At 35.0% G+C, this 20,391-nt stretch overlaps 1 protein-coding gene and 1 non-coding gene across 2 annotated transcripts; one reads left to right on the forward strand and one right to left on the reverse strand.

The window, feature by feature from the left end:
• Positions 1-5,703: 5,703 nt before the first annotated feature.
• Positions 5,704-5,775, reverse strand: TRNAC-GCA (transfer RNA cysteine (anticodon GCA)). The gene has a single exon. It is a non-coding gene; the product is annotated as a tRNA-Cys (tRNA).
• A 1,757-nt stretch (positions 5,776-7,532) lies between these two features.
• On the forward strand, positions 7,533-19,367 carry LOC110790702 (putative disease resistance protein RGA4). The gene is made up of 3 exons (XM_056832909.1): positions 7,533-11,000; positions 15,535-18,266; positions 18,365-19,367. The coding sequence occupies exons 1-2, from the start codon at positions 7,533-7,535 to the stop codon at positions 17,845-17,847; spliced, it is 5,781 nt and encodes a 1,926-aa protein (XP_056688887.1). The 3' UTR covers positions 17,848-18,266; positions 18,365-19,367.
• The last annotated feature ends 1,024 nt before the right edge of the window (positions 19,368-20,391 follow it).

A 20,391-nucleotide genomic window follows, 5' to 3' on the forward strand; every position in this document is an offset into this window, starting at 1 on the left:
TAATTTTGCTATTGGCTATCTCATGATGTATCATGTATGGTCAGCGACGGGTTTAAAAATACCATTTAGTTGGAGTTAAAATAAATAAATTTAATAAATATGCAGGGCTTGTTCGGCGGTAGCGGTTAAGGTAGCGGGTAGTGTTTTGACCTAGGGCGTGTTCGACAGTAGCGTTTGAGGTAGCGGGTAGCGTTTTGACGCAGTCAAGACGCTACTTGTAAAATTTGTAAGTGTTTGGCAAGGTAACGGTTAGCGGTAGAGGTAGCGTTTGGGTAGCTTTTGTCAAACGTTAAAATTAGGCTTTTATGGTAGCGGGTAGCATTTGACAAATTTATAATAAAGTTTTAAACAATATTCTACCTTTTATTTTATTTTAGAATATCAACCGCTACTTTTACCGAACACATATATCAGTTAGCCGCTACTTGGACAGCTAAGCGTTACCCGCTACCATTCAATGCTACCCGCTACTCGAACCACTATCCGCCACTCAACTGCTAACTGCTAATTTTGCCGAACATGCCCCTATTCAACAAGCTACTTGTAAAAATTTTAAGTGTTTGACAAGGTAGCGGTTTAGGTAGCGGTTAGTGGTTGGGTAGCTTTTGTTGCACGTTAAAATTAGTAGTGTTTAAGGTAACGCGTAGCGTTTGTGAAACTAATAGTAAAGTTTTAAACAATATTCCAGCTTTTATTTTCATTTTCCAATATCAAACCGCTACTTTGACAGCTAACTGTTACCCGCTATTATTCACCGATACTTTAACAGCTAACCGTTACCCGCTATTATTCACCGCTACTACTCACCGCTACTCTAACAGCTACCCGCCACGCACCCGCTACCGCCAAGTTATGGGAACATGACCTTAGTGGGAACATAGGGTCAAATGGTAAATTTTATGAGAACATTTTCTAAAAATCTTAAAAGTTCAATAAATCTTTTTCACAATTTGCAAATTCAAGTGAGGTCAATATGAACTCTCACTTTACTAAGTAGCTCCGCACTGCGTGTGATGGACTAGTATATATTGGTAGATGATGCTCTAATGTACTATAAGCAAAATGTTGTGCAATCAACTGATCAACTTCGCACGTACAGATTAAATGTAAGTAAGCTTATTTGGCGAGTTAGTGGAGAACTAACCTTGTGATTTGAAAGTCACAAATTCGAGCCCTGTCAACTGATCGATAAGTAGCTGTTGTAGGTCATAAATCAAGTCTTTCTTTTAGGCTTGCTCTTAAGACGATCTTACCCATGCATGTGGGAAGTTTGTATTATTGATGTTACAATGTTAGCTAGCAATATAATTTACTTAACATTTTTTTAACTAAATGTAAGAAGAGCCAATTATAAGGAGCTACGGAGTACTAACTCGTTAATTGACTAATTAACTTAAGTTGTATGTAATTAATAAAAATCTTTGATCTTTGAATTGTTAACGTGTTCTCACTGGTCAATTCTAGCTAGAAAAGTATTGTATGATTACGCCATGCAAGCTTAATCAAGCTTACAAAAGTAAATAAGTATATTTATTCAACAAGAAAGCTACAAAAAGAGATTAATTATTAAGACGAAAGAGTTGAGCGTAAATACATAATATAGGAGATTAGGTAGTAATAAATCTAGTTTAAAGTATGGAATATGATGTCCGATGGATGAAAGTCAAGATATAAGTCAAGAACACATCTGAAATATGGTCGAGTACACACTCATTATTCTAGGAAGTATAAATCAATATCTGATATGTATTTCACAAATACATATCACCCACTAAACGGTAAAATAGGGATAAGACAAACGCTAAAGGAAAAAATCAATTTCTTTTTGAAAATGCCATTGTTTTTTGAAAAATGGCATATATTTTTCCAAAATGACATGTGTTCTTTGAAAATGGCACCTGCTTTCATTTTTATCTTATCTCTGATTTGTCGTTTAGTGGGGTGATATGTATCTTGAAATACATATCAGATATTGGCCTCTCCGCCCTCCTCATTATTCCTTCACAATAACCAAGCTTCTAAGGGAGACTAGGTCTCTTATTATTAGGCCAAGTCTTAAGATTATAATATCTCTTTACCTAGTAAGTATTGATTGTTGACCTTTTCATCAATAGAATATCAAGAGAGACCATATAGAATTGGAAGATCCAAAATCCACCGTTCATCAATCTTATGGAAAAAAGTATGCTTCCGCAATTATATTCTACCGATTAATCTAGTACTACTTCTGTTTCAGCAAGATCTTTACAATTACTATTTGCACAAATATTAAGATAAAAGTAGAAAAATTGACTGGATATAATAAAATATGGATAAAGTAGAAAAATGTGTAAAAATGTGGGTAGGTGTAAAAAAAAATTGAATAATGTAAGAGAAAGTGTGTGGAAAATTATAAATATTGTGGGGTAAAAAGGGTAAAGTAGTAAATTTTCATGTCCTAAAAATAGAATAAAGTAAAGTGTAAAGAACATTTTAAAACGGATCGACTAAAACAGAAAGTGTAGAGATCATTTTGAAACGAATGTAGTATGAAGTATTTAGTTTGGATTAATTCTTACAATAAAAGTTTTGTTTCATTTGTTTAGACGGACAAAATGAGGAAGGATCGCATTGATTACTTTATGAAGTTATTTAATAGCAAAACGATAATTAAGGGTTAGAGCCATTATAGTTGTTTACCGGCTCAAAATAAGATTGTACTAGACTTTAGCCCGTGCAATCAGTTTCTATTAAATTGTTACGTTAAAACAAAACTCCTACATATATCAACTGCTATATTTTATATATTAGATTAAATTGATTTTTTTTTTTATTTTGGATTGAATTTCATTTTAGATTTATTTTTTTAATTATTATAGTGTTTGATTTTGGATGAAATTGTATATAAGAAATATTAATAATTTTAATAAATTTTTTTACGTGGCACCTAATTATTTATCTGCGTGGCATTCGACTTTTTAATTCAAAAATAATTTTGAAGTCTTATTTTTCATTGGCTGAAACCATTAGATTTTCTACGTGGCGCTCTAATATTGGATTAATGTTTGATTTTGGATCGGATTTTATTTTAGATTAGTGTTTGATTTTGGATGAATTTTATTTTAGATTTATTTTTTAATTATTAGAGCGTTTGATTTTGGATGGAATTGTATATATTAGTAATTAATTAATTAATTTAAATATCTACATGGCACCTAATTAATTATCTACGTGGCAGTCGATTTTTGTAATTCAAAAATAAATTAGAAATCTTATTTTTCATTGGCCGAAATCATTAGTAATCCTAGGTGGCGCTCTAATACTTCAGCAAATATGTCTCCTTTATATATGTATATTAGATTAGATTTACACCTAAAATTGAAAATTTGATAATGCAAACTCGATATGGGCCAAAATTTATTCTATTTGGACCTTTCTAAAAACCGATATGGGCCAAAATTTATTTTTGAAGGGTTTTAAGTTCAGCCGGATTAGAGACCAAAAATTTATATTTTCCGACTCAAAAGTTTGTATAGATTGTGTTAGGTTCAATTTAAACTATTTTTCTGGTCCGAACCAATTTCTTTTCCATATTAATAAGAGGGCATGACTGGACCCTTATAGGGTACTCTCAAGTCTCAACTCTCAACTCAATTGAGCTTAGGTACGTACTTGAAAAATTGGAGTCTTTGTGGGTCGACATCCCCGGTTCAGTCCTACAAGGACCCTTGTAGGGTACTCGATTGGGACCGGGGGTATGGATACCCAAACCTCTTAGGCAAAAGCAATCCCAATCGAGTATGATCTTACGAGTTATGATCACAAAATTCATGATAGTGGCATGCTGTAACTACTAGACTAATTGACATTTTTCATGGTTAAACACATAATTAAGAGCGATTTCCTTCGATATTGTTTAAAGAACGTCAAATTTCCAAAATGCGCCACTTTTTAACTTAATTCCCACCCTACCGTCCACGTCAGCATTAAAACCGGTCTTTTTTTTTTTAACGAAGCGACACTAAACCGCTATCTCAGGTAGCGGTTGACTTAAGTAAACCGCTATCTGAGATAGTGGTTTATAATCACGTAGGTAGTACTATTTATAAATGGTTAAAAAAAAAAACTGCATCAGCTAGGGGTCGAACCCACGACCTTTTGGTTAGGAAATAAACACTCTATCCGCTGAGCTACAGACAACAATGTTGATAAGTTAAATTTAGAAATGTTTATAATTAATATTAATAAATGGTTAAAAAGAAATAAACACATCAGGTAGGATTCGAACCCACGACCTCCTGCGTAGAAACAACACACTCTATCCACTGAGCTACAAACACAATTGATGTCATAAGAGGTTACTTCTAAATTATATTTCTATTTAAACTGTAATTCATGTTAAAAATAATTTACAATTAAGTAAACCGCCATCTGAGATAGCGGTTTTGTTTTAATACAAACCACTATCTGAGATAGCGGTTTATAGCATTGAACCGCCATCTGAGATGGCGGTTTGCTTTAAAACGAAACCGCTATCTCATATAGCGGTTCAATGCTGAACCGGAAAAAAAAAATTACTTCTCTTTCTCCCTTGCTTACATGGACGGTATGGTGGGAAATAACTTAAAAAGTAACGTATTTAGGGAATTGTTGGATCTTTATGCAATATTGAAGGAAATCGCTCCATAATTAAGTACAATATACTCCGTGCCACGTATTAATATATTTATATTTATATGACAATGAAATTACACAAAACTACATAGAATTATGTTTTTGAGGCTTGTAAGGCCATGAATGTTCTCGGGATTAATTAAAATTGGTTTAACTTTTTTTTTTTTTTATATTTAATCGAAATAGGATGCACATATAGTACTTCTTATAAAGGAATGAGGTTGAGGATTTCTCGTCAAAGTAGATTGTTATAAAATTCACGTGTAATAATTTGTTAAATCTTATTAAAACTTAAATTCGCATTGTTCACTTGTGTATGTACTCGGACCATATAACGCAAACTAAGTTATTACTCCGTAACAATTAGTCCAACGATATTTATTGATGGAATTAAAAGATAGGTTAAGAAACAATTACATGCTTCATTGATGATTATCAGTGCTTTTTACGTCCTAAGTTTGAATTGGATGTAGAGATAAAGAAGTAGAAGAACAAGTTTAAAAACTAAAAGTTTGAAAATGTAACAAATTATTTTCATTCACTAGTAAGGAAATGCACAAATTCTTGTTTACAAGGGTTGTACAATAAATATTGTACACCAGAGTAAAAGTTAACTCAAAATGTTTAAAAGTTAAGCTCATATATGTAAAAGTTACTCATTTTTTAGTGATAAATTTTTTCATTTTAATAAAACTTATTTCTTCAAAATCATTAATAATGTATAAAATTAATCATTTAACTATTTAAAATGTTTATCTATCAACGTGTTTTTTTATGAATATAAAAGTTAATCCAAACTATGTTAAAGTTACAAATAAATGGGTAAAAGTTATTTTGGTGTACAATAAATTTATTGTACACCTAGTGCGCGCAAGACATTTTGAAGGAAATGTATACAAAATAACCTTTATTACATAAACTGATTTACGGGTAGTTTTGATTCACCTACAAATGCTACAGGGGAAACCCATAAGTTCTCAAATTCTAGTTTTTGTAGAAAAAAAAATAATCATAAAATCTTTGTAATAGAAAAAAAGAAGTTTCAAAGTAAGGGCCCAACCGGGTTCGAACCGGTGACCTATTGATCTGCAGTCAATTGCTCTACCACTGAGCTATGGACCCCTTGTGTGTTAAATTCTAACTTATATTAAATATATAAACGGACCTTTCTTATTCTTGTACGAAATTTTTTGCCAAATATCAAGACTTTGTTTAGTAGAGAGAGTTTTGGCACAAAATTAGTGATTTCAAACACTATTAAATATTTAACTAGTTAAATACGCTAATAGGATATTTGGTAGATAAAGATTTAAAAAGATTTTTCGGCTCAATCCTCGGTTTTATAATACGCTGCTTTGAACAACGTTTTTTTTGAGGATATTTAGTACAATATTGTATTTCCTCCGTTCATTTTTACTCGTAATGTTTATCACTTTTACGCATGTCAATGTACAACTTTGATCATTAATTTCTTTAATTTTTTTAAGCAAAAATTATAAAAAGTTAATATTTTAAAAATATATTAAGACGAATCTAACAAGATCTCATATAACTCTGTTTTATCTTACACTAGTGTAGAAAACACAAACATTGCGATTGACATTAGTATAGAAAACACAAACATTGCGAGTATTAAAAATGGGTGGAAGTAGAAGACCAGGCCGGATTCCGATTGACTCCATTTATAGCGTTGAGCGCGCTCATATGGGTGACACGTGACCTGTTATTCACTTTCTCTTTGGGTTCCCCTTTTCCCTCCATTTTTCATTGTCACTTCCTCTATTGCTCTTCGTTCATCACCAATTCAACACAAAAAAGCATGGATTTCTTCAAATTGCCGCACGGAACTTCAATCAACCCCAAATCGAGGAAGGTAATCGTTATGATTCCCTATTTTTATTCAAATTCTTTCGTTCATGACTGTTCTTGTTAAATTAGGGTTCGTAAATTGTAATTTGCAATTTTATTTTTTTTCCAGTTATTCACGAATTTAGGGTTACAATTGTTCAGTTACGATGTCTGTAGTGATTCCAGTTAGTCATTATGGCATAAAAGTTCAACATTTGCCAGACAAACCCATTTCAATTGAATGTTTTAATCACTAATTTATAAGTAAACCAAATTCATTCAGCATTAATTTTCACTTAGATGAGATCCTTTACTTTGGAATGTATGGAGTTTATTGATTTAAGCTCCTATCTATGGAAAAATCAGTTAGGGAAGATTGGAGGAGTTAATTTTATTTTATTTTAATGCTAAAGAATGGAGGAGATTAATGATGAGGAGAAGACTCAGAAGAGTTAATGAAGGTGAAGGAGGGTTGTAGAGGAGAGGGAATGAAAATGGAGGGGAAAAGGGAGGGAAGTGGGTCGCCTCTCGTGTGGAGGGTCAATGCCGGAAAGTGGAATCAAACGTCAGAATCAGGCCTAAGGTTTGTTTGAGTCTTTTAACAAAAACATGATACGAACAAGTTTCTTTTTGCCAAAAAAATTGTATATGGTGGCTTATGATAAAAACACACTTTTAAAAGGTTGTTTATGAATTATGACAAATAATTGTCCTATAACTAAGTTGACTTCTTCCTGATAATAGATAACTAATGTATAGTATAGACTTGTGTTGCTGATTGTCATTGTTAATATTCTTTTATATTGTCGCGATAGCTGGGATATTGATCTGATCAAACAGAAATAAATAATACTATGGACTGGAGTAATTTATAAATGCTACTGTACTTGCCTAGATTGATTGCTCCACCGTTGACAATTCTGTATTATACAAGGTTTACATACTTTGTTCAACACCTTACCCTTCAAACAATCACAGAACCTAAAATATTTGAAAGAGAGGAAAGTTTGAGATTCACAAAAGAGAAAAAAATGGCTGAAGTAGTATTATTTGGCATTGCAGAGGAAATCCTGAAGAATCTGGGATCAAGGGCTCTTGATGAGATCGTCTCAGCACATGGCTTCAAAGCTCAGTTCGAGAACCTCAAGAACACAATCACCAGTATTAAAGATGTGCTGTTGGATGCTGAGGAAAAGCAAGCTGATGATCACGCTGTTCGTGATTGGCTTGAAAGGCTTGCAACTGCTGTCTATGCTGCTGATGACTTGGTTGATGAGGTTTCTACTATTGCCACACGACAACAGCTCATGGACAGAAACACACTGTCTGAAAAGGTACAAACCTTTTTCTTCTGGCCGAATCAAAGTGTGTTTGCAAAAGTGTCCCGAAAGATGAAAACTATTAGGGAAGAGCTTGACGTTATAGTCAAAGATGGTACATGGTTTGATTTTGCACGCCGGCCTCACGAAGTAGGGAGTCGAATGAGTAGTTCTAGAGAAGCAGAAGTAGTTATTGGCAGAGATGGTGATAAGAAAGCTGTCTTGGAAATGCTGCTTGCATCCTCTTCCACTGATGAAAAGCATGAGAATGAGATGCTACCTGTTATCCCAATTGTTGGAAACGGAGGCATGGGGAAGACGACTTTAGCTCAATTCATATGTAATGACCCTCAGGTTAAGGAGCACTTTGAGTTGAGGTTATGGTTGTGTGTATCAAATGTCCTTGATATTAAGGTAATCATAAGAAAAATCCTTCTGTTGGTAACCAACATGGAAACCCATAAGTTGGAGATTGTGCAGTTACAAGGTCTATTGAGAAAAGTAGTTGGTGACAAGAAATACTTGATTGTTCTAGATGATGTGTGTAATGAACATTGTGAGGAATGGTCTAAGCTGAAAGCTCTTTTGAAAATTGGTAGAAGGGGGAGTAAGATCCTGGTAACTACTCGATCGAGGGAGGTGGCGGAAATGATGGGGACCTTACGTGCTTATGTTTTACAAGGGCTATCAGAGGAAAGGTCATGGGATTTATTTGAAAAGACGGCGTTTAAGCTTGGACAAGCTCAACCGAAACCACACCTTGTGGAAGTGGGGAAGGAGATTGTTAAGAAGTGTGCAAATGTTCCTTTGTCCATTAGAACTACAGGAAGTATGCTTTATGGCATGGAGGACAGCAAGTGGCTGTCAATTAAGGATATATTTGTAGCAAAGATTTCTGCAAACCAAAGTGACATTATGAAGGTTCTCAAGCTTAGCTACCATCATCTGTTGTCACCGTTGAAGAATTGTTTCTCTTATTGTGCTTTGTTCCAGAAAGGCTATGAATTTGACAAGGAAGTGTTGATGGATCTTTGGATAGCAGAGGGATTCGTTACTATTTCAGCTGCTAATGAAGGACAAAGTTTAGATGAAATTGCCGAGGAGTACTTTCTTACTTTGCTCCAAAGAGGTTTTTTCCAGGAAATAAGAATGAATGAATGGGGGGTTATTACAAGCTGCAAAATGCACGACTTAATGCATGATCTAGCGCAAGAAGTGTCTGGAGTCAAGTGCAAGGTTGCAGACTTTGCAGAAAGGAATTTTGATGACAAAACCCTTCACTTATCCTTTGCTTATCAACTGACTTCCTCGTCGAAAATCCCAAACGAAATTCAGAATCTGAAGCAGCTGCGTACATTTCTTTTGCCGGAGCAAAGGTATGTTGTTGAGTCTCTACCCTTGAGCAAATCCATATACCAATCATTAATAACGAGGTCTATCTGTTTGCGGGTATTGGATCTACATAATCTAAGCATCAAGAGTTTACCTAGTTCAATAGGTAAACTAATTCACTTGAGATACCTCAATCTCTCCTGCACACTTATTGAAGAGCTCCCCAGTTCAATCACAGATCTTCTGAATCTGCAAACACTAAAACTACGTCTTACTCAACTTAGAACACTACCACCAAACATTAGAAAACTTACCAATTTGAGGAGCCTTGATGTTAGTTCTTGTTCTAAATTGATTCACATGCCATCAGGAATAGGAGGATTGACTTTGCTCAGTAAGCTACCTAAATTTATTGTTAATCATTCTCCAGAATTAAGCAGTATGGCTAAACTGAGTGATCTTAAAAATCTCGATAACCTGAGAGGACACCTAGAAATTGTTATTCACGGTGAAACTAGCATATTGGAAGCAACAGAAGCAGAGTTGACTAGCAAAGACCAGTTGACCGAGTTGTTAATAAACTTTAACAGGGAGATGTTTTATTTATTTTATGGTTGTAACCATGATTTGGCTACTTTGGAGGGCTTAAAACCGCATTCTAATCTAAAGATGTTGAAGATTTTGAATTACAGAGGACAGATGCTCCCAAATTGGGCAAGGATGGATAATTTGTCCACTACCCTTCCAAATTTGGTTGAGCTTAAATTGGAAAACTGTAGAAAATGTATACAGATCCCTGTCTTTAGTCAATTACGTTTCTTAAAACGCCTCAAGGTTTCAGAAATGGATACTGTGGAATACATGGAGAATGCTGTATGTGACGACAGTTCCTCATCATCATCATCAAAACTTCAAAGGGGAAAAACTTCATTGTTCTTCCCATCTCTTGAAGAACTCGAGATGAAAGACATGAAAAATCTGAAAGGATGGTGGAAAGGATATGAAGATCATCTATTATCATCCATGCACTTCTCTAATATGTCAAAACTGTCTGTAGTTGGATGCAGAAACTTGATTTCTCTGCCACTTTGTCCGAAAATGGAGATTTTGACACTAACCGGCACCAATGACAGCCTCTTACTATCAAAGTTGGTAACAACTTCTGAATCTGTAAAAGGGGTTGGTTTGAAGTTGAAGCAGCTGAAAATGGATCATTTAGATAACCAACTTATACTCCTGCCAAAACAATGTATAAACCAGCTTTCTTCACTAACTGTCCATGGTGATAACAAGCTAGTGAGCACTAAAATACTAGGAGAAGTATTCTCAACAACAACACTATCTTCATCTCTGCAAACCCTAGTTTTCTATAATTGCAAGAAACTGAGAAGCATATCAAAAGGCCTGGAAAATCTGACTGCATTGAAAGAGTTGGTATTTGATGGTTGTGAAATGCTGAAACTGTCACCAATAGAAGATGAAGATGCAAATGATAGCATACCATGGAAAGCTTTGAGAAATATCCTTTGTTATTTGACACTGTCAAATATCCGTGAACTGAACTATCTTCCTACAGGGTTTCGATACTTGACAAACCTCCGTTCTCTGAAACTGTCTTCTCTTATCCGATTGAAGGAACTACCGAAACACATAAGTTATATGCACTCTCTTGAACATCTGGATTTGTATGGTTGTCTTAGCTTGACATCTTTGCCAGAAGACTTCAGCAAGCTCACCTCTTTAAAGTATTTCAGAATCAAGTTTTGTCCGGCGTTGGCGAAACAATGCCGAGGCCCGGATGGTGGTGAGTGGCCAAATATTCAGCATGTTCCTCTGGTTATTGTTTCCTCATAATAATTCATGTATTCAAATTAAGGTTGTTGAATGACAGTTGCTAGAATAGTGATGGTGAGCACCATGTGAATATTATTGACTAGTATTGAACTATTGTATGCTTAAAGTCAAGGACAAAATTGTCAATACGCTAATTTGCGACTATTCATAGCAAATTTGAAGCTTGTATTCTATTAAATGACAATTAAACAAATCTATTTTAAACAAAAGGTCTTTAGCAGCCTAAAACACGGAAATCCCCATGTTAAAAGAGAAAATTATTTTGATGTTAGAAGCCTAAAACGCCCAAGTTTCCTGTAAAAAGAAATGCATTTCCATTAGGTCAATGCATGTAATGCATTTCCACTAGGTCAATGTGTAATCATTTTCACTAGGTCAATGCATGCACATAAAATTATACTTAGTACTCCGTAAAACATTGTGTAGTAGGATGATCGAAACATTGGCGGATTCAGCGCAGAGGACACTTGGCAAAGAAAACAGAGCATAATTAGTTATTTTTTCATAATTTTTTTCAAAAAATAAAAAATTTAAATAATGACATTCATCCATATGTTTTCTAGATCCGCCAAATAACATGCTCAAATCAATACTTCGTAGTTGGTACGTAATTCACAAATTCTTATTTACAAGTACACCGGAGTAAGAGTTGACTCAAAATGTTTAAAAGTTACGGAGTACCTTTATATATATATAAGTTATCTATTTTTTAGTGATAATTTTTTTTTATTTTAATAAAAAAAAACTCTTTAAAATCACTAAAAATGTATAAAATTAAGGAAAATTTGTAATTATTAATCCAACCTTTGCCCGGTTTTCTTTAATTAAACCTACCTATGCGATATTTCTAAATAATCCAACCTTTATGACCCAACTACTATTATCACTTGCCACCTAAACAAGGATTTCATTTTTTTTTTCAAAAAACCCTTAACCCTTCTCTTCTCTATACCGTGTTTCAATTCCTCTCTCCTCCATTACTGCTGCTTCAACCACAATTGTACTGGTTTATGACATCATCATCGATTTTCTTGTGGAAATAGGTGACTTCATCCACGCGCATTCATATTTCGTCTCCAAAATCGTACAATTGAAGGTGAACTTACGAACCTTAGCGTTTTTGTTCCTTTTTTGGTAAATTTTGAATTTTGGGCTTCCTTGATGGTCAGTTCGTAAAAACCCGAGATGTTGCAATAATATAGTTTTTTTTACGGTTTTTTCATGAAATGCCCTCGAGGTTTGAAGAAATTCACCAAATACCCCTGCACCTTTCATAATACACCAAATGCCCCTAATTCAAAACTTAATACACCAAATACCCTTGATGACGTCATCAACTCCTAATCAACCTAATTAGTACTCTAATTAACCCATTAAATCCTAATTAGCCCATGTCTTTTTCCTGTTTCTCTTCCTCTTCTCTTTTCTTTCTTGCCTCCTTGCTTCTTCCACCTCTGTATCTTCTCTCTCCTTCCCACATTACCCCAAATCCACCATAGCAACCACCGACAAAGAACACCAGACACCACTGCTCGTCTGCTGCTGCCCGCAGACCTCGCTCCAACCACCATCCCATCTCCATCTCCATCTCCATCTCCTCTCTCATCTCACCCATTCCCTTCTATTTCTCTCCCCGCTGTCATGGAACCACCATTGAAGATAGTTCAAGCTTTCTCTCTCCTCCATGCATCAACCTTCAAAATTCCCCAATTAAAATTCACAATTCTCCAATTGGATTCCTCAATTCTCCAATTAAATTCCCTAATTTCTATAAAAATTAAATAAACTCAATTCTATAAAAAAAAATCAATTGGGCGCAGTAGTACACCAATTGAGCGCACTCCTTGATCACACTAGTTCCAATTGAGCGCAAAGACTCATCCACAACCATAAACTTCTCATCTTCACCGGCGGTTTCAGCGACTAACTCATACATCTAATCTCTAAACGGTGTTATCGACGGCGTACAACCGTCGATGTCTTCGGGATTTCAAATTACCCATTTGTCTTGTGTCGACCCAATTTGAAGCTAACAACAATCTGAACATCATCCCTTGTTCTCGGTGAGCGATTGTGCAGTAAACAGTGGTATGCGGAGGAGAAAAAAAGGGAGGAGAGAGGAAGAGGGGTGGTGAAGGGGATGACCGGGTTTTTCTTCGGTTGAGCTGAGCTGCGAGACAAGGGAGGAAGCAGAAGGAGGGAGCTGACGGTGAAGGCAGTGGTGGTTAATGGTAGAAGGGAGGGGAGAGAGAAAAGAAATGGGTGGGTTATTGGGTTAATGGATAGGTTAATTGGATTTGTTAATGGGTGGGTTGATTAGAGGAGTTAATTAGGGATTAGTTGAGTTAATAATATGTTAATTGGGTTGATTGTGAGTTGATGACGTCATCAAGGGTATTTGGTGTATTAAGTTTTGAATTAGGGGTATTTGGTGTATTATGAAAAGTGCAGGGGTATTTGGTGAATTTCTTCAAACCTCGGGGGCATTTTATGAAAAAACCGTTTTTTTATGTTGTGGGATGTTGGTTATTGTGGTCTTGTTGAAAATTTAGAAAGAAAAAAAAAATCTTGAATTTGAAGAAGATCCAGATCGAACAGGCAATTGCTGATTATTTTTTATGAACTTCAAATGGAAAGGTATGATCGTATGAGGGATCGGCAATGGTGGAGAAGAGGTAGAAGAGAAATAATGGAGAGGAGTGCAGAGATGAAGCAGAAAATCGCAGAGGAGAGAGGAGAAAATTAAAATAGCAATTAAAGAAAATAAGGGGAAAAAAATTATAATTGTTATATGCCACGTAAGGTGAATACCGCCTATAGCAGGTTAGTAACTTGTTAGGCTTAATAATAGTAGTTGGGTCATAAAGGTTGGATTATTTAGAAATATCGCATAGGTAGGCTTAATTAAAGAAAATCGGGCAAAGGTTGGATTAATAATTACAAATTTTCCTAAAATTAATCATTTAACCCTTTAAAATGTTTATCTATCAACTTTTTTTTAAAATAATATAAAAGTTATAAAAAACTATGTTAAAGTTACAAATAATTGCATAAAAATTATCTCGGTGTACAATAAATTTATTGTACAACTTATGCGCGTAAGACCTTTTGTACGTAATTTGTAATTCATCCGTCCCTGGTTAACAATAAATGGAAATAATGAAAAATGATGAGTGAGAAAGTGGGTAGAGAGAGAGAAATGGTGATTTTTTTTGCACATTTTACAATGGTCTAAGATATTAACCCATATTTTTTTTTTGTTCTACTACGAAGAGTTCCCACCGCCTTCGGCGAGTGGACTAAGATCCGACGGAGTTTGCATGGGTACCTCGATGGGAACCTCCCTCCCAGTTGAAATTTTTTCCATACCCAAGACTCGAACCCGAGATCTTGGTTAAAGAGCAAGAGGCCTTTAACCACTCATGCCAACCTCAATTAGTAGATATTAACCCATATGAGTATATGACCATATTCCTATAATGTATGTTTGTGATGAGACAATTTTTTACGGACAAAAGGAGTATATTACTCCGTAGTATAATCTGTACTCCGTAATGAGTAGTCCGTATTACCTTGTCACATTTATTTATTTATGGCTCCAGTAATGCTGCACTGCTACTGATTTGATTTACTTTGCGCCTCTATATTTTGCTTATTCAAGTAATTCGCAATTAACGAACTTCACCGGTTCAATTCTAGAAAGTGGCGGTTGTGAAGATCAATTGATTGAGGTTTAATTGCTTCCCTTCCTAAAAATTAAATTGCTCCCATTTACTTATTTGCTGAATTTGGTCAAATTTAGAGTAAATTATTCTGCTGGGTTTTTTATTAATGGACATGCTCACAAGGTGTTCGATCATATGTCTGAGAGAGTTATCCACTCAATTTTTCTTTTTCTTCTAACCTCTGTTCCTCATTTTGATGCTGATAATAGGGAACAGATGATCAAGTCTAAAATGGTGCCTTCAAATCTGATCCACTACATTGAAGGAAATGGAGTAACATATTCCAATTCATGCAATGTAAGTTTGTTAAATGCTCAAAATTTTCATTTTTTGAAGAAGACTCTTTTAGATTGACCATAAAAAGTTTCTTAATTATTATTAAAAATGTATAATTGATTTTGTAATTGATTACTATGATTTATGGTTGATGTCTCATGACTACTTTATTTATGAGTTCATTTTACTTTCAAAGAAAAATGTGAATCGTAATTTGTGAGGCCATAATGTTTTTTAAAAAAAGAAGTAAAAATCCCAGATTAGTAAAATTAGGAAGGCATCAAATTAAATGAATGAAGGTTTGATACTATGATTACCATAAGCAAAATTGCCACAAAAAAAAGGGAATTTCCATGATTGGTTTTCTTTCTCTCACCTAATTATTTATCAAAACTGAAGCTGGTGGCCAAATTGCAAGAGGAAGGAGGAAGTCTACTTCCTATAGTTAATTAAGTCTTAGTCAACTTTGACAGTCAAAGTTGTATTATTTTTCTAACAATGATTGAATTGTGTGTAAATTTGTTTAGTTTAAAGTTCATGAAATTTATTTCCTCCTTCCTATTTCCTGTCTTCCACTTGAAAAACCAAGAGAGAAAATCAGAAAACAAATGGCAGAAGCAGCATTATTTGGCATTGCAGAAGAAATCCTGAAGAATGTGGGATCAACTGCAATTGATGAGATTGCCTCAGCATGGGGCTTCAAGTCTCAGCTTGAGAAGCTTAAGAACACTGTCAACACCCTCAAGGATGTGCTGCTAGATGCTGAGGACAGACAAGCTGATAGCCATGCTGTTCGCGGTTGGGTTGCGAGGCTTACAACTGCTGTCTATGCTGCAGATGACTTGTTTGATGAGTTCAGTACAGTTGCATCGCGAAAGCAGCTCATGGGTGGGAACAAATTGACTAAAGAGGTACAAACTTTCTTCTCTTGCTCCAACGAAATATCATTGGCCTTGAAAATTTCTCAAAAGATTAAAAGAATTAGGCAAGAGCTGGATGATGTAGTGAAAGACAGTACTCAGTTTGCCTTTGTACTCCGCCCTCACCATGAAGGCAGAGTAATATATACTGGTAGATCAAGGAGAGATGAGACTTATTCATTTGTAGATTCAGAAGAAGTAATTGGCAGAGATGATGATAAGAAAGCCGTCTTAGACTTACTGCTTGCGTACTATTCCATTGATAATAAGCATGAGGATGAGGATGAGGTACTACCTGTTATCTCAATTGTGGGAATAGGAGGGCTAGGAAAGACAACTCTAGCTCAACTCATATATAATGACCCTCAGGTTAAGGATCACTTTGAGTTGATGTTATGGGTGTGTGTTTCAGATGTCTTTGATATAAAGGATATCACACTAAAGATAATCATGTCGGCAACTAACACCGAATCTCAGAAATTAGAGATGGAGCAGTTGCAAGGTCGATTGAGGAATGAGATCGGTGATAAGAAATACTTACTTGTTCTTGACGATGTTTGGAATGAGAATCGCGGAGAATGGCTTAAGCTGAGGGGTTTGTTGAAGATTGGTAGACAGGGAAGTAAGATCCTAGTAACAACTCGATCGAGGGAGGTTGCAGAAATAATGGGAAATTGTCCTCCTCATGAATTACAAGGGTTATCAGAGGAAAAATCATGGGAGTTATTTGAAAAGATGGCATTTAAGCTTGGACAAGCTCAACAAAAGCCACATCTTGTTCAGTTGGGGAAGGAAATTGTTAAGAAATGTGCGAATGTGCCGTTGGCCATAAGAGCTTTAGGGAGCCTTCTTTATGGCAAGGATGAAACCAAATGGATCTCTATCAAAGATGCAAGTCTGGCAAAAATATCTGATAACCAAAACAATGTTTTGAACATTCTCAAACTTAGCTATCAGCATCTTTGTTTCCCATTGAAGAATTGTTTTGGTTACTGCTCCTTGTTTCCGAAAGACTATCTGTTTGACAAGGAAACATTAATAGATCTCTGGATGGCTGAGGGATTCATTGCTAATGAAAGCCAACGTCTAGAGGAAGTTGCTAACGAGTATTTTCTTACTTTGTTGCAAAGGTGCTTTTTCCAGGATATAAAAAGAGATGAATGGGGGGCCATTAAGAGCTGCAAAATGCACGACTTAATGCATGATCTTGCTCAACAAGTGGCTGGAGTCAAGTGCAAGGTTGCAAACTTCTCAGAAACCAAGTTTGATGGCAGAATCCACCATTTATCCTTTGCTTATCGTTTGACTTCCTCGTGGAAAATCCCAAACTCAATGCTGTCTATGAAACTGCTGCGTACATTCCTGTTGCCAGAGCAAATGAAGGATGGCTCTACATTCAGCAAATCAATCTGCCAACAGTTAATGTTGAGGTTTAGCTGTTTGCGGGTGTTGGATCTGCATGATCTCGGAGTCAAAAGTCTACCCAGCTCAATAGGTAAGCTAATTCACTTAAGATTCCTTAATCTCTGTAAGATGCCTATTGTAGAACTCCCTGATTCAATCACCCAACTTCATAATTTGCAAACTCTAAAGCTATATCATTGTTCGAGACTTAAAACACTACCTAAACATATTAAAAAGCTTACCAATCTGAGGAGTCTTGATATTGACCGTTGTTCCAAATTAAGTCACCTGCCTTCAGGAATAGGAGAATTGACTTTGCTCCATAAGCTACCTCTATTTATTGTTGACCATAATCTTCGTTCTAAATCAAGGTTTAAACCCAAAACTGCTAAGTTGAGTGATCTACAAAAACTGAATAACTTGAGAGGAGTTTTGTGCATTGAATTTAATGGAGATAAGAATTATGGTGTTAGAAGCAATAGAGGCAAACTTGGCTGGCAAACATGGAATGACTGAACTGCATATAAACTTTTATCAAACAATTTGGAATGCTTTTAGCGATCATGAATCTCTGTTGGAAGGCCTGAAACCACATCCTAATTTAAGAAAGCTGAAGCTAAGTCGCTACAGTGGTGAAAGCCTCCCAAGTTGGGCAACAATGGGTAATTTGTGTATTAATCTTCCAAATCTTGTGGAGATTGAACTTTCAAAATCCGGAATTTGCAAACAAGTCCCTGCATTTAGCCAACTACCTTTCTTGAAGCGTCTTTTTCTTATATCTATGCGAGGAGTGGAATACTTGGAAAGTGGCATATCATCAGATTCATCACCTACAGAAACACTTTTCTTCCCGTCTCTTGAAGAACTTACCTTGAGGGAGATGCAAAGTCTTAAAGCATGGTGGAAACAACATTGTTTATTGTCCATGTCATTTGGTAAGTTGTTAAAATTGTCCATACACAAGTGTCCGAACCTGATAATCCTACCACATTGCCCTAATGTTGAGGAATTGACATTGGTTGACACCAACAAGAACCTCTCAGTGTTGGAGATGGCAAAAGCTGTATCAACAACAACAATAACAACATCAACAACAACAACAACAACAACAACAGCAACAATAACAACAACCGGGTCAGAATCTGGGTTGAAGTTGAAGCTGAAGAAGCTGGAAATCGATAACATGGAAGACCTTATCTCCCTGTCAAAGCAAAGCTTACATCAGCTTTCTTCACTACATGTCCAGGGTGATATCAAGCTGCAGAGTAGTGATAGCAGTGAAAGACTAGAACAAGTGTTTGAAATTCTATCTTCTTCTCTCCGATCATTGGTTTTCGAGCATTGTAGCAATTTAAGTTCCATCACTAAATGTCTTAAACATCTGACTGCATTGGAGAATCTATTCCTTCATAATTGTCGAGAAGAAGATGACAATGAAAATGGCATACCATGGGAAGCCTTCAAAACTAGTCTTCGTTCTTTGAAAATGGCGTGGATGGTAACGAGACTTCCTAGTGGGATACAACACTTGGAAAATCTCAGTTCTTTAGAATTGTTCTGCAATGTTGGATTGACGGAATTACCAGAATGGATAGGTTGTTTATCATCCCTCAGATGTATGGAATTGTGTAATTCTGGGTTTTTGACATCTTTGCCAGAAAGCTTCAGCAAGCTTACCGCCATTAATGAACTCCGAATTGTCCTATGTTCAAGATTGGCAAGAAGATGTCAAGGTCCAAATGGTAGGGATTGGCACAAGATTCAGCATATTCCACTTGTTACTATTCTACGTACAGGTGCTGATGGATGGTGAAACAATTTTGTGGTGCTAAACTCAATCTATGTTACTCTGTTTAGAAAATCTTGATGTAAGCATATGTTTTAGGATGTTTTTCAGAAAATCTCAATCATACTTGTATTGTTGTAAAAATTTCCATTTTTATTATTTCATGTATGCATTTGTGCATATCAGATTACCATATTCTCAGTTTGGATTCTTTCATCAAAGTGAAGCAGATAAATTTATATCTCTTGAATTATTCTGTTGTGTTTCTCTACTTTCTCTTCCATTGCTCTCTCAATCACCTTTCACACAAACTTTTATTTTCCAGTTGTTTCTACTTGTATTTAATTCAATAATTAAAGAAGTACGGAGTAGTAATTGATTACCAAATGTTTCGATAACGCTAAAAATAATACTCGTACGAAAGTTGAAAAGATGTGATTTAACTTCCCTTTCTACCAATCTCTTTTATAATTACCCTACGCATGCAATGCAGTCAAAATATTATGCATGGACAAATAAAGAAGACATTAATAGTTTAATACAACTTAGTAACTTACTATGATAAACTTAAAAAAAACTCCCACGCCTAATATTAATTGCGCCCATCTAACCTCTATCAAAAAATAAATAAAATAATATTGTCATCGCATCACCACTCCTATATACTTCTTCCGTTTCAAAAAAATCTTTACAGTTACTATTTGCACGAACTCCAATGCAATATTTAACTACTAATATATCCAATTTCGTATGTGAAAAAATTATAAAATTTGATATTCTGAAAATACATACCGAGACCAATCTGACAAGATCTTATATGTAACATTTTGATGTATATAACAGTGAGAATTTACGGTCAAAGTTTTTATACTTTGGACACATTTTCCAAAGCGTAAAGAACTTTCAGAAACGGAGATAGTATATATATATATATATATATATATATATATATATATATATATATATATATATATATATATATATAATATATATATATATATATATATATATATATATATATATATATATATATATATATATATATATATATATGTTCCAATTAATTAAACTAGGTTTGACAAATATGATAAATCTCAACAAATAAGAAAAATACGAAAAAGATAGAACATGATTCCTCCTACAATAATATTCTTCCAATGTCTTTTAAATTTAATAGAGCTTGAATTAAACATCCTCGTAAGATTACCAATTAATCACTTTATTCGTTATCAATGGGTTTGCAAGCGTTGGCGTGGTAATATCATAAATTTTTT

Source organism: Spinacia oleracea, chromosome 6, assembly GCF_020520425.1.
Source record: "Spinacia oleracea cultivar Varoflay chromosome 6, BTI_SOV_V1, whole genome shotgun sequence".
NCBI lineage: Eukaryota > Viridiplantae > Streptophyta > Magnoliopsida > Caryophyllales > Amaranthaceae > Spinacia > Spinacia oleracea.